Source organism: Centruroides vittatus, unplaced genomic scaffold (genome assembly GCF_030686945.1).
Source record: "Centruroides vittatus isolate TY-2023 unplaced genomic scaffold, ASM3068694v2 contig_766, whole genome shotgun sequence".
Classification (NCBI taxonomy): domain Eukaryota; kingdom Metazoa; phylum Arthropoda; class Arachnida; order Scorpiones; family Buthidae; genus Centruroides; species Centruroides vittatus.
In genome coordinates this window covers 129,011-155,189 of record NW_027122495.1, presented here as the reverse complement: position 1 = coordinate 155,189, position 26,179 = coordinate 129,011, and the positions used below count along the sequence as shown (strand labels likewise).

Here is a 26,179-nt window from a genome sequence, read left to right as displayed (position 1 = left end):
TGATATTGAGGAAATGAAAATTAATAGTTTTAAATTTTTATAATAAAATTTACGTAAATTAAGGAAGTCAAATAATTTTCAATATAATTTTTAATATTTTATTCTAAATTCTATAATTTTCTTTTACTGTTAAATAACAAAAATGAATGGAAAGAATTTCAACTTAAAATAGATTATTTGAAAGTGACTATCAATAATATTTTATATTTAAATATGCATTGGAACTCTGATATAATGTAACCTTGGTTTTATTGAAACAAACAGTCTAGTCCTAGCAAATCTACTAGCATTTTTCATTGGTTGTAGCAAGGGTCACCAAACTTTTTTGATCGTTGGCCCCCTACAACTTTTCGAAACCCCTGCCAAAAAATTTGTTACAAGCAAAAAAGCTCTTACTATTTTAATACATTTCTTTTAATTTTACATTTTCTACATTTATTGTATGTATGTGAAATACTAAAATTAAACAATCATTGGCATAAAAATGGCTATGGCAGTGCTAATAACGTCAGCATACTGTGAATCAGGTACAAGCTTGCGAATGCTTTACATGTACTATGTAAATAAGAACCAGAACACTGACTTGGCAATTTCCGTCTGTCCTGTGCAACTTGATCGGTAGCCATTTTATACATTGACGGGTTGCTGTACTATTAAATTCATTGAAATAATAATCAAAAACATAATAATGTGAATAGTTATATTTGTGAATTTTAGTTTCAATTTTTCAGTCGACCTCCTAGCTGCATCAACCCCCTTCCTCCCAATAATGTTATATTGACCACTTTGGCAACCCCTGGGCTATAGTGAACATGGTTATAACGAAAACTCAGTTAAATTATTCTGAACTTCTATTTGAGAGGCCTCGTTTGCCATGAACTGCCTCCAGTGAACTCCAAAACACCTGGTAAACCATGTGCTGTTCCTTTACCCAGTAAACATTTGTTTATTAAAAAGTACAGTATAATATTAGTTACAGACATTAACATAACCAATGAATCGCATTCACAGCTTTGATAATGATCTTGCTACGGAAGGAGTCATTACAAATGAAGAAAAAATGGAAGAAGATGAAGAGGAGGAATAAGAAGAAAGTGAGTGTGAAGCAATCGTTCTTATTCTGATTACTGAAGAGGCCTAGAAGGCACTGGAAATAATATGAATGTGGAGACTTGCCAACAAGAAGAATCAGATGCAGATATATTCTTAAACAATGTTTGTCAATTGGAGAAAGTACTAAATGAAAATCTTATAAATAATTACAAACAAAAATCAATTATAAATCTTTTCAAAGTTATACAAAATTAGTCATAAAGGTCAATAAAAGTGATTCATAAGTGCAGTTCTACTAAATATTGAGTGTATTATTGCATCTTTCAATGCATTTTAATTGTTCTTTTAATACATGGTTATAATGAACTTTGGATACAATGAACAAAAACTAGTAGTCCCTTGCCTGTTTACTGTATAAGAGTTCCATTGTAATTAATAAAATATATCAAAACTGAAAAAATTTTAGTAGCTAATGAAATTGAAACTGAATCAAAGTTAACATAATTGCTTTAAACATCAAAGTGAATCATTTTACTTCACTGTTTTATTTTCAAAAGAAGTAATTGACAGTAATTAATATGATTCATGATTAATTGATTTTAGATTAAATATAATATTTATAGTACTTTTTTTAAATTACTGTTAGGCCTACTTTCCTTTGCAAACTTCTAATGTGATAATGCTGTTTTACATCTTTTCAGAGAAACATTTAATAAATTTCTAAATTTTGAAAAATGTTTTTTCTTTCCTTGTGTATTTTTAGAAATTGATTTATTCTTTAAAAATTGTTTTTAATAAATATACTCAAAAAACCAAAGATCCAATAAATTTGTGTCTCTCTATGTCCTTATTTTCTATTTGTTATATATTTTGTCTACAAGGGTTTAGCCTATTAATAGGATGTATTGCACTGGTGTTTTGGCTTTAGCAATCGAGGAAAAACTTATTCAGAGAAAACAAACAATCTGTATCGATTACCATGTATTATACCTGTACACACTTTACACACTTTCTTTGTATTTCAGATCTTCAGGTCCCTCCTCAGCAAAAACATAGTGAATTTCCTTATTGTTAATTACTTTGATACATAAGTAAATACACAAAAGAATTCCTATCACTATGTTATAAAACAGTTTTTCCATCGATATGTAAATGAATACACAGAAAAAATTCTTATCTAAATATCACAATACAGAGCTATGCCTTGCAGCAGCATACAATCATTGCTGAAGCCAAAACACTAGTGCAATACATCCTGTTAATAGGCTAAGACCTCATAGACAAAATATATAACAAAAATCCAATAGTTTATAACACTAACTTTTACTATCTAAATAAAACAAATGTATTTTGTTGTTTTAAAAATCATCTTTGAGTTTTTACAAAAACTTTGAATATGACACATGTAACTGAATGCCAAGTTTAAATTTAAAATGCTGTCTGATTGGGCATTGTATAGTTGACCTATACAAAGTTTATGTAATGTTATCAGCTTTCCAGGCTGTAGACAAGATTATCCCTAAATTTTATTTAAATTTGAAAATCTCTAGCTTTAGGGATAACGATACCCTATGACCTGAAGAGCCTTGTACAAAATCCGATAATGTTGCATTAACTTTGGATACATCAACTATGCAGCATACAGTCAAATGGCATTTTAAAGAATTTAAACTTAGCATTCATTTGTGTATGATAAATTTTGAATTTTTTGTAAAAACTAGATGATGATTGTTTTAAAACAACTGATATGTTCATTTTACTTTCTTGGCTGTTATGTATATATAACAAGGGAAAGTATTGGAATTGTGTCAAATTTGATTCTCTGAAATTTTTGCACATCTTTACATTTTTGAAACTGCCTGAATATAAAAAAGTGAAAAAAATTTTGCTTGTATTGGCATCTATTTCGCTTAGTATCTCAGGATGCAGTAAACATTAAGTAACGAAATTTGGCATGATGGCTTGCATTGATGCTATTAAATTTTGGTGGTTATAGGTCAAGGAGTGGGGAGATAAAGGGGTCATATGTATCTCCAGTAGAGTCAAATATAGTTGTATAATGACTTGAGAAAGAAAACAAGAAAATTAAATTCATTTCAAAGTCTTAGTGTATTAGGGTCTTGTGCAGGCCATAGGTTATTCATCACTGATTTGCAACATGTCTAATATTAAATAACAACACCCAACATATTTTTTTATTCTTAGTTTACTGTTACAATGCTAATAATGACTTATTTTTCTATGAGAAATACTGTAAATTAAATCATGGTATTTCTGTTGTTAAATTTAGCTGTAATGCTAAGTTACTACTATTATCAACAAAAAGAAATTTGTTATGTTGGGAAGAATCTTGTGATTAATTCTGTTTATTATTCAGATTTTAAATTGCAACACGTAATGTATTTTCATCATATTAACTAATTTTATAATATCAAAACTCACACTTACCTTTCTATTTAAACTGAAGTCAATAATACCAAACTGAAAAAAGGAGTAAGAACTCATCTATTTTCAGAGTCTATATCATTGAATTCAAAATTTAGTAATTCCAAATCATTGGTCAACTATTTAATATGAATAATTAAAAAAAATAACAAAAAACTCTACATGAGTGAAAAGAAAAAAATGGACAAAATTATTGTGATATTGTCATAATGTCAAGCTGCAATTTTTAATCATATTTTTAATTTATTTAATTTAAAATACATGCTCTGGATTTTAATAGTATGTTGCCCCTGTACATCATACTTTTCCTGATAACAATAGTCATACCATCATCTATCTGGAGAATTTTTGAATTGAAATCATGTAAATCATGCTTCAGACTAGTGGTTCATATAGTGCCTCCTGCTCTAAGCTTTCCATATCTGGTCTTGACACATATCTTTGTCTCTCCTTCCTTAATCTCAAGAACTGACAGACAGACGCTAATGAAAATTTGTAATGTGGTTATAATGGAAACAAATATTTTATTAAATGGGAAAGTTGTTATTTATTTGATAAGATTTATAATTAGTTTTAAGACTTTCTATGACAGTTTTAGGACTACACATGCAGTTTTGAAATTTATTAAATATTTGTTTTTATTATTTATAAAAGGACACTTTCTGAACATACAATGTAAGTATTTTGTAATCATTGCACAGGTTAGTTTGCCGTCAATGATCTGTGTCTTACTGTTTGAATTGCCATTTGAATGTTCTCTCATGTTTAAAACGTTTTCAAAATGTAAATGATTCCAAAGAAAGATGGGTGAAGTCCAAGTATATTTAGTCCTTTGTTTATAGTTTGATGTTGTTTATTCCAGTTTAAGGAGAAAGATGAAGTTGAATTTTCATTTTAATCCAAAAATCCTGAAGTGGCTATTTTGATTATAAATTTTGTTTATACAGTGTATACATGATGATAATGAAGATGTAGTATATATTTATTGAAAGATAAATTAAAAATATATATTGTTGTTTTGAGAAACCTTAAATTAATGTAGTGTTTTTAATAATATAAAATATAATAATAAGTCAATTTCTTAATATCATAAATTGTAATTAAGTCTTTAATATATTTTTAGAGACATTTGGAAAAGCAACATTTAATACATTAATCGATGAATCTCTTATTCGAAATGCTAGAGAAGATGGAAGAGAGCCAGATATACTTGAAATGGTGGATAATGCTATTAAACAAGCAGAGCGTGACGTAGAACGAAATAAAGCTGTACTTGAGGCTACCAGTGCATTAAGTAGCAAGCAATATGAAAGTGCTGCCCCGGTTATCTATATTCCAACTCCAAAGTCATCTGTTCCTACGTCTAGATCTGTATCCCATGTCGAACCAAAGATTTCAAAGAGCTCTTCGATTCCTCAATACCATCCTACACCTATTTCAAAATTGAAGAAATTGCAAAAACAGTATGATCCAGTAAATAATTTTTCAACACCAGTGCAACCTGTAAAAAGAAAGAAACATGGTGAATATAAAATTTCTGAAGCTAAATATATAATAAGTGGTAAAGAATCATCTGAGGAAGATGATGGTTACATACCAAAAAAAATTAATTTAAGTGAAAATAAAGAAGTAGATATACAAAAAGAAATTTGCAAATTTTCTGAAAGTGATGATGATCAAGATATAACGGCAGAGTTTAGTGCTAATGATAGCGATGGTGAGAAAGACGATATACCAAATATAAGTGAGAGCAATAAATCAGTTGATGTGCAAAATAGATTATTGGTATCAGATATACAAACTAATAATAAGTTAAATAGTCAAACAGAAGAAAAATCTCCTGTAAATGAAGCAATAAATGAGTTCAGTTTAGTAGATAAAATATTGTTAGAAAGTAAAAAATGTGAAGAAATTATTAATAATTCAAAAAATAAAACAGATATAATTTTGTCTAGTAAATTAAGTATTGACAAGAGTGACAAAATTATAAACAACAGTAAAATACATAATGAAAAAAGTCATAATCTCAATAAAGTAAAACATAAAACAGAAAGACATGATGAAACTGATATTAAATCTAAAACATTAATAAAGAAAAAATCAGAAACTGATGAGTCTCTGCAGAAAAAAAATCATTCTGATAGTAAATTGAATAAAGAAAAGAAATCTGATAAACATGTCGAGAAAACAGTTAAATTAAAAACTGATAAAGTACAAAAACTTCCTGTCACAGAAGCAAAGCATAAAGAAAAAACTAAATCTCATTCATCTTTGAAGGACTCTGAAGTAAATTCAGTTGCAAAATCTAGCAATAAAAAACATGCTGAAGACTCAAAAACTAGAAAAGATGCTTTAAATCATAAAAGTCCAAGGAGAGATAGGTCTGTAAGTATATCAAGTAACGACGTATCAGATGATACAAAAATAAAAGAAACAAAAACTGAGAAAAATTCAAAGAAAATAACAGAAGGAAGCACTAAAATTTCTAAATCTGAAACTGAAAGTAAAGGAAAGGAAGCAAAAGAAAATAGCAAAGCTTCCAAATCTGAAAACAAAGGAAAAGAAATAAAAGTTGAGAAAAATTCAAAGAAAAAATTAGAAGAAAGTAAATTCTCGAAACATGCAGGAAAGTCTAAAACTAGTGAAAAAATTGAAGCATCACATAAAAAATCTAAGTCAAAAGATATGTCTAAGATTGATAAAAAGGAAAATGAAAATGAAGTTGACAGCTGCAATTTTTCTAATACTAATTTTGATATCTCTGATGTTGCAATAGATCTTGATAGTGATTTAGATGAACATGATACATATGAAGAATGCTGGAAGATATTTAATGAAGAGAATGAAAAGAAAGATCCTCTATCGGAAGAAGCTAATTTAAATAAAGTAAAATATATATTAATTTATTTTATATTATTTAAATAATTAATATTAAAGATAAATTTAAATTATTTGATAATAAATTATTAAAGTTACACTATTAAAACAAATATTATAAAAAGAAATATATTTTTAGGAAACAAAATATGAATTTTAAGTTACAGTGGCCTCATACTTTGAGTTTAATTTATTCCAGAGCCATTTGAACTCTGAATTGTTCGAAGTCCAAATCAGCTTTTATCATTAGAAATAATAGAAAGGGAATTAATCCATTTTGAGTCCCTAAATGATACTCACTTCAATTAAACTTAAACAGCAACTATGCATAATTTAAAGTAAAAGTAATACAATATTTAGTTGCATCCATCACACAGTCAGATCCACAACATCTGAAGACTCCTTGGAATTCTTGATTCTCAATGTGGCCATCCAGCAATAGTACTTGCTGGATGGCCACATTGAGAATCAAGAATTCCAAGGAGTCTTCAGATGTTGTGGATCTGACTGTGTGATGGATGCAACTAAACAATGTCACTTGTCAGAGCAGACAAAACCAAAACCATGGTTCTTATGAAACTTGACACTTATGAAAGGGGCCTTTGGATCTTAGTAATACAATAAAATGCCCTAAATAATAAATTAAAACTTTTATAACCACTTAAAAGGGGCTTTTCAGATGAATAAACCAAAATGTTATGTCCTTCGAATCCAACATTCACAAATTTTGGTTCATTTATCCAAACATTCCTTTTAAGTGATTATAAAAGTGACTGATTATATCTTGCAAATATTGCTAACTTAATTTTAGCCTTGTATTAATAAATTAAAACATGAAAACAATAAATAAAATACATAAATACCGTACAATAAGATGAACATTGCATTTACTGGTTGCCTGCTGTCAGTTTCAGTTATTTAAACATGGTTGTCAGATCCACCATGCATGCTACTTTTATGCTTTGCAATAAATTTTTTTTTATCTCAGTAATACTGTAACCTTCCTTGTAGGCTTTATTGCTTCCACACACTACTTGGATTGTTAATAAGTAGGGGTTTGTATATATAAGTTGGATTGTTAATAAGTAGAGGTTTGTATATATAAGCAACAAAAATAAATTGAAAAGGTACTGAAAACATACAAGTATGATGCAAGAGATGCTTTCAGGTTGGGAAAGAGAGAAGACTAAGGTGCATGACAGATTGCATTTATGCAGTGAATGCATTTTTTTACTGTACTGTACATGTGGTTCAAATGTAGAAGCATCATTTGAACTCTGGATTGAATTTCTCTCAAATTTAGCATTTGAACTCTGGGACATTCAAAGTTAGAACTGTTTGAAGTATGAGGTTCCACTGCACATTAAATAAGAAAAGTTTCAGAATGAATTTATAGTTAAAACTCAAAGTAATGTAAATAATCTACAGGTATACCTCGAGTTACGTCATTTCGATTATACGTCGTTTGTCAAAAAAGTATATGGAAAAATAAAAATCAAGTTTAAGTCATTTTATTCGACTTTACATCCATCCGCCACAAATATTGAAGTCGTAATATCACTAGAAAAGCATTAAAAGCACATAAAATCATATTAAAATATGTACATTTACAGTAAATGTTAATATAATCATCATAAATCCTAGAGAACAAAACATGAAAACATCTGTGTTTGTGTTGTTGTCTTATTTAGCGGTCTTTAAGTGCTCATTATTGGCGTTTTCCACTGTAGTTTCGACTTACGTCGCCTCTTCTGGAACCAATTATCGACGTAAGGCGAAGTATACCTGTATTTCATTGCTTATCTTGTAACAGAATAAAAATTTTGATATAAAACAATGAAGAGACGTTTAAGTGAGGGATGATGATGATATAGTGTATATTACATTTTTTACTTTATATGATTAAAATAATGGGAAAAATATTCTATAACAGTCTTCTTCTCAAAACTACTGGAGTGAGTAAATAAACAATCACAAACAAAACCTTTTCAATTAGTAATTGAACTTTAATGTAAGGAAGTTATGTTAAAGTTCAATTACTGATTAAAAAGGTTTTGTTTGTGATTGAAAATGTTCTACTGTAGTTTTATATTATTTGAAATATGTTAATTGTAACTTGTTGTTATTTTTTTTAATAGATTCGTCAAATAGAAGAATCTAAGGTGAAAGATGAAGAAATAGTCATATTAGGAAAAAAACGTGTTGCACATCAACCAACTCTTGCAAGAGTAAATTTAAATTAAATAATTTTTATATATATTTTTTTGTGTTTAATTTCTTAATTTTTTGTGACTAATTCTTTGATTTTATAAATTGTATTAAAATTGATATTAGAAGATATTGATCTATTAGAAACTTTATCCTCATTTCTTTATTATTCAAATTTTTATTATACATTTAACACAATACATGATAATTCCCCATAACCTAAAAAAATTTTAAGCTATGGTCTTAATTTCAGAAAAGTACTGCATAAAAATAATGTGGAAACACAAAATAGAAAACTTTTAATTGCATGACGTCCAAAAAATTGATTTTAAAAGTGTTGAATTTTCCTGTTATCACAATATTACTAAAGTGTGCCCCACTATAATATGTTAAGTCAACAAACTCAGTTTACTGCTGTTAAATTAAAACATAAAAATTTTTTAGACTTGATAAACACTAATGTGTGTTTTTTCTTCAAAGATACTTGACAAGTTTTCTATCAGATATCTTTATTCATTCTCGTTGATACGGTACTCTGTCTGTACACGTTTCGGGCCCTGCCCCTCCTCAGTCAACTGTTGATTATCTTTTTTAAAAAAAATGTAAAATCTTGTTAACTGTATACATTACGGTTGTAAGAAGTTCATCGACTATAAAAAGTGCATTATAACTTTAAAAGACATAAAAATATAATGCAAATATAAAAGATTTTTAAACTGTTTTCGCCCCCTTTTTCCTTTCCACCTCTTTTTTGACGTTTATGTTGGTACGGCTAGTGTTGCCACGTATGGCGTTTGCCGCCTTGTGGTCATTTACCAAAACTTTTTTGCAGGCTCATTTTTTCCAAAAGAAATTGTTTTTTCCCAAAATATTTTAATTTATAATATATTAAGCCAGTTGTCGTTTATTTTAAGGCTTAGGTTTTTATTTATATTGTCTTTACTTTTTATAATTTCTATGGTTTCTTTAAACTTCCGGTTGTACGTTAATTTTTCTTTATGCAGTATTTTGACGTTATCTTTGTCTATGTTGCAGTTATTTAGAGTACAGTGTTTGTATAATGCAGAATTTATTCTATTGTATTCTAGATCTGCTATATGTTCTTTCAGTCTAATTTTTACTTTTCTTTTTGTTTCTCCTATGTAATATTTTTTATTTTTGCAGGTACATGGAATTTTATATACTGCACTTTGAGCTTCGGTCGGTATTTGTTGGTTTTTTAACGGGTTCGAGGTTAACAGCTTGCTTTCCATTTTTTGATATGTTGGTGCTAATTTGTAGTTTATTCTTTTTATTTCTGTATTGATTTGTTCATATAGGCCTTTGATATAAGGAAATTTAATATATTTTGTTTTAGTTACTTGTTTATTTTGGTTTAGCGTTTGTGGGTTATTAAGTCTGGTTTCCCATCGGTTTAACAGTCTTTGCGGGAATCCTGCTAGGAGAAATTTCGTTCTTAATTCCATGAGGTCTTCATATATGTGTACTTCTTGGCTTGTCCGGTTTTTTATTTTGTCATATTCCGTTTTATATATATTGTACTTGACGTATAATGGCATTTTTGAGTGGTATCTAATTGTTTCTTGGTTAGAACTCGGTTTTTTGAATATTCTATATTCTAGATGTTGTTTTAGTTTGTTATTGTGATATCTAGGTAATTTATTGTTTGTCTTGTTATATCTTCGTTTTCTATTTTAAATTTTATTGCGTTGTGTATATCATTTACTTGCTTGTTAATTTCTTCTATATTAATTTCTGTTTCGTTGTATATTATTAAAATGTCATCAACGTATCTTTTGTAAAATTTTACGCCTGGTATATTATATATTATGTTATCAATATTTATCATAATCAGTTCGGCAAGTTTTGGGCCGATCACTGAGGAGGGGCAGGGCCCGAAACGTGTACAGACAGAGTACCATATCAACGAGAATGAATAAAGATATCTGATAGAAAACTTGCCAAGTGTCTTTGAAGAATAAACACACAACATTAGTGTTTATCAAGTCTAAATTATAGAACAAGACACGGTTTCATAAAACAAATCAATAACAATTTTTATAGACAAGTTTTTTCAATGTAAAAAAATGCTATCTTTGGGAAATGGTTACAGAGCAAATGAAGCAGTTTTTAGAAAGTTATGCATGCTATGCCAAGTCAAAACAATAATCAAATAACAAAATGTTTTACATCAATAAAGATAGTATATTTTATAAAATTAAACAAATTGTAAAAGTATATCTATATATATAATTGAGACGAGTTGATGATGATAATAATTATAATAATCAGTGCAGAACCCAAACGGTTAGGAGTTGAAAGTTGAAATTTGGTACACAGTTAGGGTACGTTACGAGAATGCACACTAAGAAGGGATTTTTCGAAATTCCTCCCCATGGGGGAGGGGGGCAGGATTGAGGCTTAACACTTCCATCAACAATGGAAATATTAAATAACAATAAAAGTGTTACGTAACAATGGAATTGTTAAGAGAAAGCGACGTGCAAGACGCAGATGCAGTTTTTTTTGTTTTTGCGGGTAATCGAATATATTTTTAGACCTATCTAAAAATTCTCTAATTAGTCTGGAAACAGGGGTCCCAATTCTTGCATTCTGTTAAAACAGGTAAGGTTGACTATAATGTAATAATCTTAATCTTCACTATCATTAATTTTGCTCGAGAAATGCCAGGCCCACCCACTAGTATGATATAATTTAAAATAGACAATGATCATTGGTGCAAAAATGATCTCCACTTTTAGAATGTCTACATTATGAACATATCCAGGTGGTGACAAACATCATTACTTACAATTGTTTTAATAGTAGAGATGTGAAGCAACTGATTTACGTAACAGTAAGTCATAATGATAAATAAAAACATAAGTAAATAAAATTCCAAAATTACAGTAGTATTTTATGCTTAATGTAAAAAATACTAAATGATTTTGTAGAACAATTTTATAGCAAGAAAAATAATATTTTGAATAATAACTTTGGAAATCCATTGATAATTATCCATATGATTTTGTTGTTTTTATGGACAGTTAAAAATTACTTTGTGTAATAACAGTAAAATCTTACATCTTAATTATGTTAATTGTTTCAGACTGTTTCAAATGTAACTACTACACGTTTGTCACCAGGCCAAGTTCTACATAATAGGTATTCTAAATTACAAGAGATGTATCGTAATGCAGAAAAGACCGAAGAAAAGAAGGTATAAACCTTGCTCAATTATATTTTGCTAATTACTTATAATAATAATTAATAAATATTAATATTCTAGGCAAATAGTGCATTTTTAAGCCGACTAACACAGTTTGAAGTTGGTAAGAAAAGAATTGCTCATGTTCCAAATGCATCTCTTTTGGTAGCAGCTGCTGAGAGACAAAAGTTATTGAATAAAACTCTCACTGTTACTGCTTCTGCTAGTGCAACTACAGCAACGACTGTAGCTAAGGGAGAAAGAAGGATAGCTCATGTTCCCGTAATGGTAAGAATTTTATTATTTATCTAAATAAAAAAAAATTTTATTTTAATCTTTTAATTATTAATATAAAAAATGAATAATTTTTAACCTAAATTAATTGGCCAAAATTTTTAAATTAGATTGTTTGGCGAATCAATTTTGATTTTTTTACAATGATTCTATGAGGAAGTGATGATACTTTTACAGTGTGTTCTAGAAATCTAGAGGAATTTTTGGATTCTGTAGGTCTGTAGGTTAAAAATGTCCTATAAACGTAACTAATGTGGACTTAATTCCTTCTAGCATTCGAATAATGAATTTAAAGAGCTATGTTTATAAGGCATTTTTGAATCTCCTAGGCCTCTAGAATGCACCGTAAAAATATTGCCACTTCCTCATGGAACACGCTGTTTATTCAGAGTGGCTCAAATAAAAGTGTTATACTTCAGTATCGTGTTATTCAATTGATGATTAAAAATAAAGACTAACCAAAAAAAATTAAGTTAGGAAAAGGTGCTATTAAATCAGCTAAAGAACTTCCATGTCCTTGTGGAGATGAACACAGGGTCAACTGCAAAATTTCAAATAGAACCTAACAAAAATGTTAACATATTTAGACTCTATGCTACAAAGTCAGTAACTTTTAGTGCAGGAAGCTTTTCCTTAAATTACATTTTTTTAAAAAAGGGCACCATGTAGAGTAAAAGCAACAGTTAACAAATTAGTACAGGAAATCACCTTTCAAGAAATTACAAATGTTTTTTTTTTTTTATTCAAATATGATCCCATTTACATTCAAACATGTATCTAGTTTCATTACACAAATATTTTATATATCTAAAATTACTACACAAAATTAACCATAAGCAAATTTCTAAAATTTGCAAACATTTATATTTAAAATTATTATTTTTTAATCTTAGCTTAAAAGTAAAAGACCTGTCATCCCTGCTGAATATGGAAGTAAAGTGCCTTGTAATATTCGGCAGCGGTATCTGGAAAACTTTATTGATGAATGTTTGAAATTTTGTGAAAATGAAGAGCAAGCATTTCAAGTTGTAAGTACAGAATTAAAATTACTTGATAATTTTAGAAATTTATATGTTAAAATGAAAAAGTTATTAGAAAAAAAAATGAAAGAATTAAAAAATAAATGTTTTAAAATATAATATATTGTAATAAAATAAATAAAATATATTAAGCCTTTCCATTATTATTTAATCAAAATTTTTAAGTTCTGGCACAACCTTATACATGTTTCTCAAAAAACATTAAAATGTTGTTTGGGTTACTCACTGATGTAAAAAGGAACTAATACAAAATAAAAGTAGATATAAGTTATTAGACTGTTTTTTATTTAATGGTAGGAAAACAATAATTATGACAGTAAGCAAGTAGAAAACAAGACTATTGTAAAATAAAATTTGTTTTTAATTAATGAAGTTGTAACCACCGATTTTTGCAATATAAAGAGAGTTTAACAATTTGCCCAACTGCATTAGAATGCTTACTAACTCAAATGAATATATGGAAGATGGCAGCTTCCTATCTTGGAGACTTGGTATTGAATCTGGATGGAAAAACTCCAGGAATTTTTTTCAGAAGTGGTCTGTCCAGATATTTTGGCTCATCTCTCACTGCCTTGTCACCCCCCATTGTGGGTCTTGCCAAAAGATATGGGTTTTAATGGGCTTGCTAAAAGGCCTCTTAGTGCCCATAAGTTGGAAAGAGTTTGAAAAATATCACTGTAGTGAATGAAACAAAGAAAATGGAGAATGGGGTCTAAGATCCATCTAATCAGAGCATGTAGAAATTTCAATCTCATCACACTTGTGATTGGAATATTTTTTATCAAATATTTTGCAACATTTATTGTATTCGTAAATCGTAATTCGTCTCATAAATGGAAAGATACATAAAAGGAAACAACTGCAAGTTATTTCCTTATTTACAAATACTCATTATATATAAAAATTTAATATAATTAACTTTTTATACATAATGAGTAAATAAGAATTGCACTGTTGTTAATATATAAGCAAATCACGAGTTCAATCTCTATTACAACTAGTTGTTATTGTTGTAAAATAATAAAAAGAATTTTACACAACAAATCATCATCATACATTATAAAATTCAATTACTAATTATGCCAGAAAAATTAATATCATCTTTAATTTCATAATATATTATAAAATCACTAGCTTAATCAGTTAGATTTTACAAAGTTATTATTTTATTTGAATGAAAATAATTCAAGAAATATTGTATATTTGTATTTATTTTCAGGCTCTTGAAGAAGAAAAGAATGCGTATAACAGAAGTTCAAATAAAACTGTTTACTTAAATGTTGCAGTGAATACACTTAAAAGACTTAGAAATAAAAGACCAATAATAGATATTAATTCTGAAGATAATATGAAAAGTAAGAAATCAAAATTAATTGATAGCAATTTAAATAAGACTATTTCACATGAATATGTTTTGGGTGGACCAAAAGCTGCAAAAACCAGTTTTAGTATTGAAAGAAGAAAAGTAGTAAAAATTGATGAGGACATAAAGGGTAATTGTTACTTTATATACAGTAGAGCGTCGAAAATCGGAATCAATTGGGGACTGGGGTTGTTCCGATTAGTCATTTGTTCTGATTACCGACTTTGTACGAAAAAATATATTAACCTGTCCAATGTTCAAACTTTTCTCCGTTGCGTGTCGCTTCGTGTTGAATTTTTCTCCGTTGCGTGTCGCTTCGTGTTGAATTTTCGTCGATTTTAAGCCTAACGAAAATTTTTATAATAATAATCAAGGCTATCGTATCGTTAAAAATTATTTCTTCATTTTGTACAAACAAAATAAATATATTGAAGAATATAAAAAACATGAAAATTATAATTTAGAAGTAAATCTAGTATCAAAAATGTTTGATTCAGTACGACACACTCCGACTGAAAATTGTTCCGATTACCGGCCATTCCTATTACCAATGTTCCTATTAACAACGCTCTACTGTACTACAAATATCAATAATATATTTACAAAATCAATATAAATTATTTTTTAATAAAATCTAGGCAAAAAACTATATAATTTATTGAAACCTTATATTATGACTGAGAAGCAGTTAGAGGAAAATGGTTTTCCACGCTTGGATCCAGCTAATCCAGGAAAAGCAATCATTACAAATTCTTACCAGAAAAAGCCAGTTTGCAATAATCGTAAGTTTAAATTTATTTTATTTGAAATTTTACATCATTTTTGTTAAATCTGTATTTTCTGATATATGATATGAAATTGTTTCAACCTATACTCAAATTCATATTCACAAATCTAAATTTTACTTATTTACTAAATAAGCAAAATTTAGATTTGTTATTTGCTAAATGATTAACAATTGTAGCAGATTAAAAGATTTTTAATACTATTATTTTAAATATATTCTAATGCAATTTGTATTGTGAAACATTAGATAATGCTATTGGATGATGTTTCATAATTTCTCACTTTATTTTAGTGTGCACTCATTCACAAATAGTAAATGTTGTTTTTTTATATTAATGTAATCTGCATTGTAATTTTAGTTAATTTTTTCTTCTATTTTTACAAATCAGCAGTGTTGTTTAAACTAAAAACTTCTATAGGCAAAATACCAAAAAGATCAAAGGAAATGATGTCGCTTAAAGACAAAGTTAAAATGGTAGACTGTTTGTTTGCAATCTAGCATTTTTATTTTGTCTGGAAGGAAAATCAGTAGCTGTGGTTGTTCCTGTTTTCATCATAAATGATTTACCATAAAATATAGATTTGTGAAATGAACATTCTGTTAATCCTTTGATTTTATCAAGGTTAAAATTTTTCAGAAAACTTACTAATTCTGAAAAAGTTTTAACAGAATGTTAAGCCCTCAGGAGATTTAATGAAATGTTTAGTGAATACTTCCTATGGGAAGACATCTTAAATTTAAGAAAAGAATTGAAGAATGTATATTATGTTACTCAAAATGGTTGTTTAATTTTCAAAAAAAAAAAAAAAAAAAAAAAAAAAATCACAAGTTTTTTAAGAATAAGTATATTCCAGTGATAACTATTTATTAACTTTTAATTTGAAATAAAATGAATGAAATTTCTTGATGTGAAAATGCACTTTTAATTTTAATCAATCTGTGTTTTTTCAATGTATTCCTTTCCATATTTTTGATTTCTATATTCATAGCAATTTTTCAGAAAGTAACTCTGCAAATATGAAGTTTCTCTTCTGTGTATTACTAAACAGTCAAACTCCTCTACAGTAATAATATTTAGTGAAACAAAAAGAAATATTATTGTTACAGCAAGAGTTTTAAAAATGTAGTTTATTGCCTTTCTCATTTAATTAAATTTTGTGGGACTGCAAATAGGGTTATTTTTACAAAGTTACTTCATGCAAAGACTTAGGCTGCGACTCCACTAGCCGTAAAAGGGCCGTAAAACCCCTCACCGTAAAAGCTTTTACGCCCGAGCAGGTCGTAAAACCAACGTAAAAGCGAGTTGAGCAGTGTTCAACTCGCTTTTACGACCTGCTCAGGCGTAAAATATCATGGTCACATGATTAAAAGCTTTTACGGTGAGGGGTTTTACGGCCCTTTTACGGCTAGTGGAGTCGCGGCCTTAGAACAGCAAAATAAGTTTTATCATCAATCTCCTCAGTACAAGATTTAAATGATTTTATTTCTACAATATATAACAAATATCAAAAAAGAAATTTTTCCAGAAATTATATTAATTGTGTCTTAATGTTGTAAATTACATATGGTATTCACTATACATTTTGTTATTAAGTAGTTGAGAATTATATGAGTTATATAGTTTTTGTTCCATATTTATCTATTGCTGTGAGACTGATAGTTTTAATTATTTTTTAAAAATTTTATACTTTGTGAAATAATTTTTGTATCTGTATTTTCTTTGAATTTTTCTTTTAGCTTTAGAAAGAACCTGCTGTCGTTGTCAAACAAAATACAGAGTAACAGTGAAAGGAAAATATGTTAAAGAAGAAGAATGTATTTATCATTGGGGTCGTCTATGGAAACGGAGAAGTAAGTTAATGAAATTTTATTTTATAAAAAACGTAAAATATAAAACTTTTGATAACAATGCATTAATTAAAATTAAATAGAAATTAAAAGTACAGATATTGGAAATCTTAAAAGATAATTTTTTTTTTATTGAGTAATTTATAAAATTAGATTAAAAAATTTTAAATTCTCATTACATAAAATATCAGGTCAGTCTACATACACTTTATGCACACTATTGTACAGGTATACCTCGCCTTACGTCGGTAATTGGTTCTAGGAGAGGTGACATAAGTTGAAAAACGGCGTAAGTCGAATTTACTTGTATAGTTACGACGTAAGTTAAACTACAGTGGAAAACGCCAATAATGAGCACTTACAGACTGCTAAGTAAGATGACACAGAAACACAGATGTTTTCATGTTTCGTTTTCTAGGATTTATGATGATTATATTAACATTTACTGTAAATGTACATATTTTAATATGATTTTGCATGCTTTTAACACTTTTCTAGTGATATTACGACTTCAATATTTGTGGCGGACAGATGTCAAGTCGAATAAAATGACTTAAACTTGATTTTTATTTTTCCATATGCTTTTTTGACAAACGACTTATAATCGAGAACAACGTAATTCGAGGTATATCTGTAATTGTTGTTATATGCAATTTACACTTTAGATTTTAAGCAGTTTTCTACAGAATGTAATGAAATAAATTGTATTATGGACTTTTTAGGATGTTAAATCATTCTGTTAAACTTGCCTCAGATATGCTCAATAGAAAATTGTATACTATTGTACACATTGTGAAGAAATTTTGTATTTATTTCAAAAAATATACAGGGTGTAACTGAATTAAATGCCAATATTTTAGGGATAGATTCTAATGTCAAAAATAAGTTTAACCCTTAGCCTGCCGTTTGCCACGCCCCCTTATTTTGTAAAACGGCCAAGGTCAAAAATCATATCATGAACCAATTTTAAGATAACACTGCTCCTTTATTATCAGTACATACAAACTAAAGCTCTTTATTTTAAATATTGAAAACTGTTCTTTTGAATACATGTTAGACCATGTGCACAAGTCACTGGTTTTTTTTTTTTTTTTTTTGTATACAATTGTATGTCCATGTTTGTGAAGATCATTTTGAGTAGTTCTCTTAAATTATTTTTTTTAACTTTGTAATAATTAGAGAATTAAAATTACAAAATTAACAATTCTTAAATTATTCTCTTTAATGTTAAAGAAGTTCAGCTGAGAAACCTCAGCTGAACTTGTTTAACATTAGACTTTATTATTTATTCTCCATACACATTAGTGAATGCTATCAGAAAGTTTGAAGAACATTGTTCTCTGAACAAAACAATATCTTGTAAACTAAACAACATATGATGATGAAATTTGGTATGTATGGAGAAGACAAAGATACATTATAGGATATTTCAGACTTGTCAAATTTGAGGAATTGCAATTACATACAGCATAATAATGCATGAAAATCAGCAGGGAATCACTTGCTTTTGCCTATAAGTATGTTCAAAAATAAGTACATGTAATCATGGATTAATTTATACATCTGAAATTGCACAAATGAAAAAGATTTTGTTGATCATGACATGACATTATTTATATATGTTACTGTGAATGACCGATATCTGGCAAATGTCGACATTCTCCGGTGAGAGTCAACATTCACACAGTCATTTCGTGTATGTATGAAATATTTGCTAAGTATCATTATTTCTTACTTACACCGGCAAATGTCGACATTCAGCATGCACCCGATGGTGAATGTTGAATAAAAATATTTTTATTACATTAAGACAAAAATGCAACTTTTTAATGTCAAAATAGGAGAAAGCTTAAGTAATAGCACATGTAAATAAACTATTGAACCTAAAACAAACTGTACATTCTAAATCATTAAAGAAAATAATATAATAATAAACTTATACATAAATTATGTGATTAATGTTATACAATTTTATTTATTGCAACAACTTCAACTGTTATAGCACTTTGAATTGTATAAGAGTCCCTTGCTTTTACAACTACATTTATTTGTGGAACACTTTTTTTTGCAATGACAGCTTGTATAGCCTTGCCCTCCACTTTTTGAATTAGCTGCAGCTACTGCTCTCAGCAATATTTCTTGAGAAGAAATTTCATCTATGGAAAGTAACTTTTCTTTACAAATTACAAACTGATTACAGGTATAAAGCTGACAAACCAATCCCCACCTTACAGGATCAAAAGAACAAAAATGTCATCCAGTGACAAAGTGGGCGGTTTCCACCAAACTGTTGCTGGGAAAAGAGGTACAATTTTGTCCTACCTCCGGCTACCCACAAAGGATTTGGCGACGGACTGTCACCTCTCTGTCAACATTGGCTCCTTAGGTGTCATTTCGACCTCCACCAAAGCTTATCCGTGCTTGTCGACATACACCAGCGATTGTTTGAATGTATAATATAACCAAATATTTGGTCTTTCACCAACATATTTTGTATATGTAGACATTCACCAGATAATATCAACATTCTCTAATTTCGGTCTTTCACAGTAACATATGCACTATTAGTATTTCCCAGAATAAGAATGGAGCTTGTATCACACCATAGCTAAAAATTTGTAGCAGCATCCATAGTATACACCAAAAGTACACATTTGCTTCTGCAACAACTTGCACAGTATGTATCACAATTCCTTGGGCTCTACAGTGGCTATACATTTAAATTGTGAATACAAGCATACATACTGCAATGACAAATATTTACATCATAGCTACATGTGTTAATATGACAATATTGTGTGTAAAATCACGAGTGCTAATCATTGTGTAATTTTTTTTATCCAAAAAATACTGAAAGTGTCATAGTGTAAGTTTGGGTACTTGGATCCAGAAAATTTTTTTAGGGTTGTGGGTTGCTCATAATAAATTTTTGGAATGCAAAAGGTTAATCTGGATTATCTTTATTTTGTGAACCATAGAATGTAAATTTTTAACTTTGTAGATGTAATGTTAGGCTTTTCCTAATTTATATTGCTAATGTGAGGAATTTATTATTGTCAAATTTAGTTGCAGGAGCTATTGAAAGTAGATATTCCTGTTGTCAAGGTGATTCTCTATCAGATGGATGCTGTGTTGCTAAGGTAGGTAAGTAGGGTAAATTTTTCATAATAATAATTATTATTATTATGTTGGGTTAAGTGAGATATACTCGGTTAACACCGGTGGCTGTGTAATATGCCGGACCAAAGTCAAGGCATAGTAACCAAAACAGAAATTAAAGAAGTGTATCAGTGTGTGTGTCTGTATTCAGGAATTTTCTCCCAATATGACATGTATTCAATATAGTGGCCTTTTGTAGTGTGATGTATGTGTTTCTATTCAATTGTAATGTGCCCAGGCTTTTGTGTAGTGTGTGTGGTATGATACCTGTAGAGGAGAGAACAACAGGTACAATAAGCACCCTATCCATCCTCCACAGATGCCTTATTTCCTGGGCAAGTTCTGTGTACTTGCTAATTTTTTCAGTGCATGCGTTTTGTATATTGTGAGTGTTTGGAATGGATATGTCTATAATGTATGTGATTTTATTGTGTTTGTCAATGAGTGTGATGTCTGGTCTGTTGTGGTAAATTGTTTTATCTGTGATTATGGCTCTGTCGTAGTACATTTTGTGCGTGTTGTTTTCCAATACTGTCTGTGGAATGTATTTGTAATATGGTTCGTGGATGTCTACTAATTTGTGTTTCCTTGCAAGCTCTTGGTGTATTATATTTGCTACTTGATTATGTCTGTGTAAATAATCTGTCTGTGCCAAGACCTTGCAACCAGAGGTGATGTGTTGTATAGTTTCTGACATGATGTGACATTTTCTGCATGTGTCATTTGTGAGTGTTGCATCTTTGAGTATGTGTTTTCTGTAGTTTTTAGTATTTATGACCTGATCCTGTATGGCAATCATGAATCCTTTCGTCTCCCCAAAGAGGCATCCCCGAGCTAACCAGCTGTTTGACGCAGTTTTGTCAACAAAATCATGGGCCAGATCATAAGGATGCCTGCCATGGAGTGCCTTTCGAGCCCACGATTGCTTAATGGTGTCTATGCTTTTTATATGTTGTGTTGTGTCCATATTATGTGAGTGTAAGTTTAATGGTGTGTTATTCGAGTCTGCTAGAGTTACTGCTTTATGTAATTGTGATATTTCTTGTTTTTCATAAAAAAAACTCTCGCAGTAACTGTATTTGTTTGTAGTGAAGGTTAACTATGTCAATCAGGCCACGCCCGCCATCTTTACGTGGAAGGATTAATCTTTCTGTGGCGGATTTAGGATGATGTTGTTTATGCTTAGTAAGTGTTGTTCTTGTTTTCCTTTGGAGTTGCTCAAGATCTGTGTGAGTCCAATGTATAACTCCAAAAGAATATGTGAGTACTGGGATGACATATGTGTTTATTGCTTTAACTGTGTGTTTTGCATTTAACTGTGTTCTGAGAATAGCATTTAACCTACTTTGGTATTCTTTAATTAATCTTTGCTTTATTTGTGCATGTTCTGTTAGTTTGGCCTGTTGGAATCCTAAATACTTGTAGAACTCGCCCTCTTCCATGGATTCAATAACGTCTCCATTTCCAAGTGCAAAATCTTCTTTCTTCAGGATTCCTTTTTCTATGTGAAGTGTTTTGCATTTATCTAGGCCAAATTCCATTTGTATGTCCTTGGTGTATGAATGTGTGATTTGTAGGAGTTGATGAAGTTGTTTTTGTGTGGATGCATAAAGTTTTATGTCATCCATGTACATGAGATGTGACAGTGTATACTGTGTTGTTTTTTCATGCCTGATATTGTAACCATATTGCGTGTTGTTTAACATGTTGGATAATGGGTTCAGGGCTAAGCAGAACCAGAGAGGACTCAAGGAATCTCCTTGAAAAATTCCTCGCCTAATAAAAATTTGGTTTGTTTGTATGGAAGTGTTACTAACCCTGAGATGTAGTGTTGTTCTCCAGTGCTGCATAGTGTTTTGAAAGAATGCAATGAGTGATGGATGTATTTTGTACATGTGTAGAATATGTAGCAGCCAACTGTGTGGAACACTGTCGAATGCTTTTCTGTAGTCTATATATGCCATGTGTATGTTTCTGTGTTGTTTGTGTGCTTGCCGTAGAATGACTGAATCTATGAGTAACTGTTCTTTGCATCCCTTGTGATTTCTACGGCAACCTTTTTGTTGTTCTGTTAGAATGTCGTGTTCTTCAACATGTTTGTATATTTTGTTTGCAATACAGGATGTCAATAATTTGTAGAGTGTTGGAAGACATGTAATTGGTCTGTATTGTGTGGGGTCTGTGGTATTGTTGTTTTTAGGTTTCATGTAGGTGATGCCCTGAGTAAGAAAATTTGGCATGTTTTGTGGATTGATGATGATGTGTGTTAGGTGTTTAGCTAGTTCCTGGTGCAGTGATGTAAACTTTTTGTACCAGAAATTGTGAATGTTGTCTACACCAGGTGTCTTCCAGTTGTGTGTTCTGTTAACAGTGTATTGGAAATCACGTATGCTTATTTCAACACAGGGCATAGTTGGTATGTTGTGTAAGTTTTTGTTCTCCTCCTCGATCCAGCCTGCTTCAGCATTGTGCGTGACAGCACTGGACCAAAGAGAAGACCAATATGTTGTGAGTTCTTCTTCTGTTGGTGTGCCACTGTGCTGTGTATCAGTGTTTGCTTTGTTATTAATTTGTCTGTAAAAGAGTTTTTCATTGTTTGTAAATAATTTATTTTGTTGTTTTCGTAGTGTACATGTTTTGTATCGTTTGAGTCTACGTGCTTTGGCAGCAAGTTTTTGTTTTAGTGTATCAATGTATTCTGTAATGCGTGTGTTGTGATGTTCATGTTTTGTGTGTGTTTTTATTTTCTTGAAAATGTTTTTGAGCTGTTTCCTTAATTTGGGTGTTATGTTGTTTTTAGTGTATTGTGTCAGCCTGCCTAATTGCTGTCTAATGTCATTTATTTGTGTTTCTATTCTTCTCTGCCAGGCAGGCTTGTGATAGAATTGTGTTTTCTGTGTATTTGTCTGTGATTGTACTTTCAGTCCATGGTGTGTCACTACTGTGACTGCCCCAGCATAAACTAATGTATGAATGTCTGCGAGTGTAGAAATTGAATGAATGTAGTGTGGTAGTAAGTGAGTGTTTACATAATTTAGTGTTTTTCCTACTTCCTTCGACGTGTTGATTTTTGGTATTCGTCGTCTTTGTGTGGGATCTGTACCTGTATATTTAGTGAGTGTTTCCTGAAATATAAGTGAGAGCGTATTAACTAAATCTATGTCTATGTTATCAGTGATGGATAAGGAAGTGTCTGTAGTATCATTAGTGCTAATTGTTGTATGTGTGTTATTATCAATGCTTGTTACTGGATTATCCTGACAGGTTACATGATCTTCATTAATGTTAGATGTTTCTGTCTGTTGATGTATTTGATCAGCAACCTGTTGTTTGATAAGTTCAAGTGTTGTTTGTGGAATAAGGTTGTTGTGTATAATTGTTCTTTTTTGATCAACAACCCTTTGTTCGGTGACAGTGAGGTGATGATACTGTTGTGTGAATCTATGGTGTAGTTGTTGTCTGTATGCTGTCATGTTTGTTTCGAGTTTTGTGATGGTGTAGTAAGTACGGATGATAAACTCGTTCATTTCTACCGTCCATTTCATCCGTTGGCGTGGTTTTCCAGTCTTTGTGGTCTGTGGATGCATTGCCACAGAAACACCAAGGCTGGGTTTGTTCCTCACATCTGTTGAGGGCATTGCAGTAGCCATGCTTGGGCCGGTGCTGCTTTCGCCACCGGTAACCAAGGGAGACTGTAGCCTATTTTTCGAACGTGAGCCTCTGCCTAACTCACGAACGCGGACCTTGTTAACCCGGGCGACGTCCGAGCCGGTATCACATTAGATCTGGTTACTACCATGATACATATCTCTACAGAATGTGGGTGTGTGGTCACTCTTAGCTTCATTTCTTCCCATAGACATTACTGGCATGGGTGTCCCTACCAGGAGCTTGTGCTCCAGCCTGCATTGCCCTATGGATCAGTAATATTACTGGGCTCTCCCACCACGACCAGGTGGTGACCATGGGAGAGTTATTATTATTATTATTATTATTTCTTATACTTATTTCTTTTTAAATAATTATTATTATTATTATTATTATTTAAAAAGAAACAATATCAGAGTTGTAAATAATTGACAAAGACAATACGAACAATTTTGATTTAATATACTATATTTACTCGTATATAAGACAAGGTTTTTATTCATTTTTCACTGCTTCAAAAACCTAGGTCGTTCTAAATGTGTGAGCCAAGGATTCTTTGCATTTTTGCAATAATTTTTGTGAACTGTATTTTATTTTTCACTAGATAGTGTTTAAAAACAAAAGTATTTTATCTGGGTCATTTGAATTGTTCTTGTGTATTGTCAGGAGTAAAGATGAATAGCAATAAGAAAAGCAAAGTTTTTGAATTGAATTCCAGATTGAAATTCCAAAATCACATGGGAGCTCGATATAAGTTTTAATCCATTCCCACATGAAAACAGATGATTATTCGGAAATCAGGATTTAGAGAAACTCATAAGTGTATTCAACTGTTAAGAATTGGCAAAAAAAAGTTTTCCAATTGTCCAGTTTTACGTGAACAAATTATGTCGATTTTATGAGATTTTTCCTTAAAGTTTAAAATGCTGGTAATTTCGGCAGGACAATGTGTGCATTTACATTCATTTGATATTTAACTTGTGATTAAACGAAATAAAATTAGAATTGTATTAATAAATCTAATCTTTTTTATTTTGATCTTTAAAGTCGCACCTCGTCCTATATGCAAGATTAACTTATATGTGAGTAAATATAGTAATCATATTATTATTGTCGGAACGAAGTGACGACTAATACTTGGCTTTATGCATTCCTTGTCAACATTATAACTCTAGAATGAGTTGTCCGATCTTGATGAAATTTTCTGGGACGACTCATCATCATTCAAGGATGAACTGATTAAAATTTCAACTCTCAAAAATGATCCATACTGAAGAAAAATGCGATCTTCATTTCGACCCCTATCTCCAGTTCTACAAAAATGGATCATTTTTGAGAGTTGAAATTTTAATCAGTTCATCCTTGAGTGATGATGAGTCGTCCCAGAAAATTTCATCAAGATCGGACAATTCATTTTAGAGTTATAATGTTGACAAGGAATGCATGAAGTCAAGTGTTAGTCGCTTCCTGCACGCACATGTAGAAACGTCATCTAGTGGTCGGAAAATATGACAAGCATTAAAACGATAATTTTGAAAGGTAAATGTTATCACTAACTAGATACATAACAAATATAAAGAATCTTTATAGAATAGTAAGTTTGAAAAAGTTTGCTGCTGCTCCACGTTTTAAAAAGAAATCAATATTGATGGCTTTACGATCCATTCTTTCCTTCGTCTTCCTATCGTTAGTACAAAATTTCGTTCTCTAAATGGAGAAGCTGCACAGAGATTCCAGATTGAGATGAAGTTGCTCAAATTCATCATCGTCGATGAAATGTCAATGATTGGTGCAAGAATGCTTTACGTGATCGAGAGAAGATTGAGGGAGATGAACCTTGAGAAAGATGAGCCGTTTCGTGGATTCTTTATTTTTTTGGTGATTTTTGTCAACTTCCTCCTGTTAAAGATACTCCTCTCTCCTTGAGTGTTTTTTACAATGTAATGTTCCAACAAGGTGGGACATTACATTACATTCGCATTTGATTCTTTTGAGAAGTTCATTGAACTTTGTGCTATTTTGTCTATCAGAATTACTGACAGTTCCTTCACAGATGTCTTACAACATCTAGCTTCGGGTGATTTCTCTGATACAGATCTGAACATTCTGACGACAAGAAATCAAGCTATTTATCCAGAGATAAAGTTGATCAGTTCCAAATAGCAGTAGAGCTATATCCAACAAACGAGCAAGTTAAACAAAGCAACGAAGACTGCTTGCAGTCAACTGGATGCCCTCTTGCTTATATA

General features: G+C 30.4%; 1 protein-coding gene across 2 annotated transcripts in view; it reads left to right on the top strand.

Moving 5' to 3' along the window:
- LOC136981492 (RNA exonuclease 1 homolog) overlaps positions 1-26,179 on the top strand; it is a 49,458-nt gene that overhangs the window by 11,423 nt on the left and 11,856 nt on the right. Inside the window, exons 2-10 of one of the 2 annotated variants that reach the window (XR_010881722.1) lie at positions 4,622-6,384; positions 8,514-8,603; positions 11,693-11,803; positions 11,873-12,079; positions 12,979-13,113; positions 14,345-14,618; positions 15,127-15,270; positions 17,013-17,126; positions 20,190-20,267. Coding sequence is in view for 1 of the 2 variants with exons in the window: in XM_067277797.1 (XP_067133898.1) it covers positions 4,622-6,384; positions 8,514-8,603; positions 11,693-11,803; positions 11,873-12,079; positions 12,979-13,113; positions 14,345-14,618; positions 15,127-15,270; positions 17,013-17,126; positions 20,190-20,263 (2,912 nt within the window). In the remaining variant the exon portion in view is untranslated. The remainder of the gene's footprint in view (positions 1-4,621; positions 6,385-8,513; positions 8,604-11,692; positions 11,804-11,872; positions 12,080-12,978; positions 13,114-14,344; positions 14,619-15,126; positions 15,271-17,012; positions 17,127-20,189; positions 20,268-26,179) is intronic. The other variant, XM_067277797.1, reaches the window with a different exon arrangement.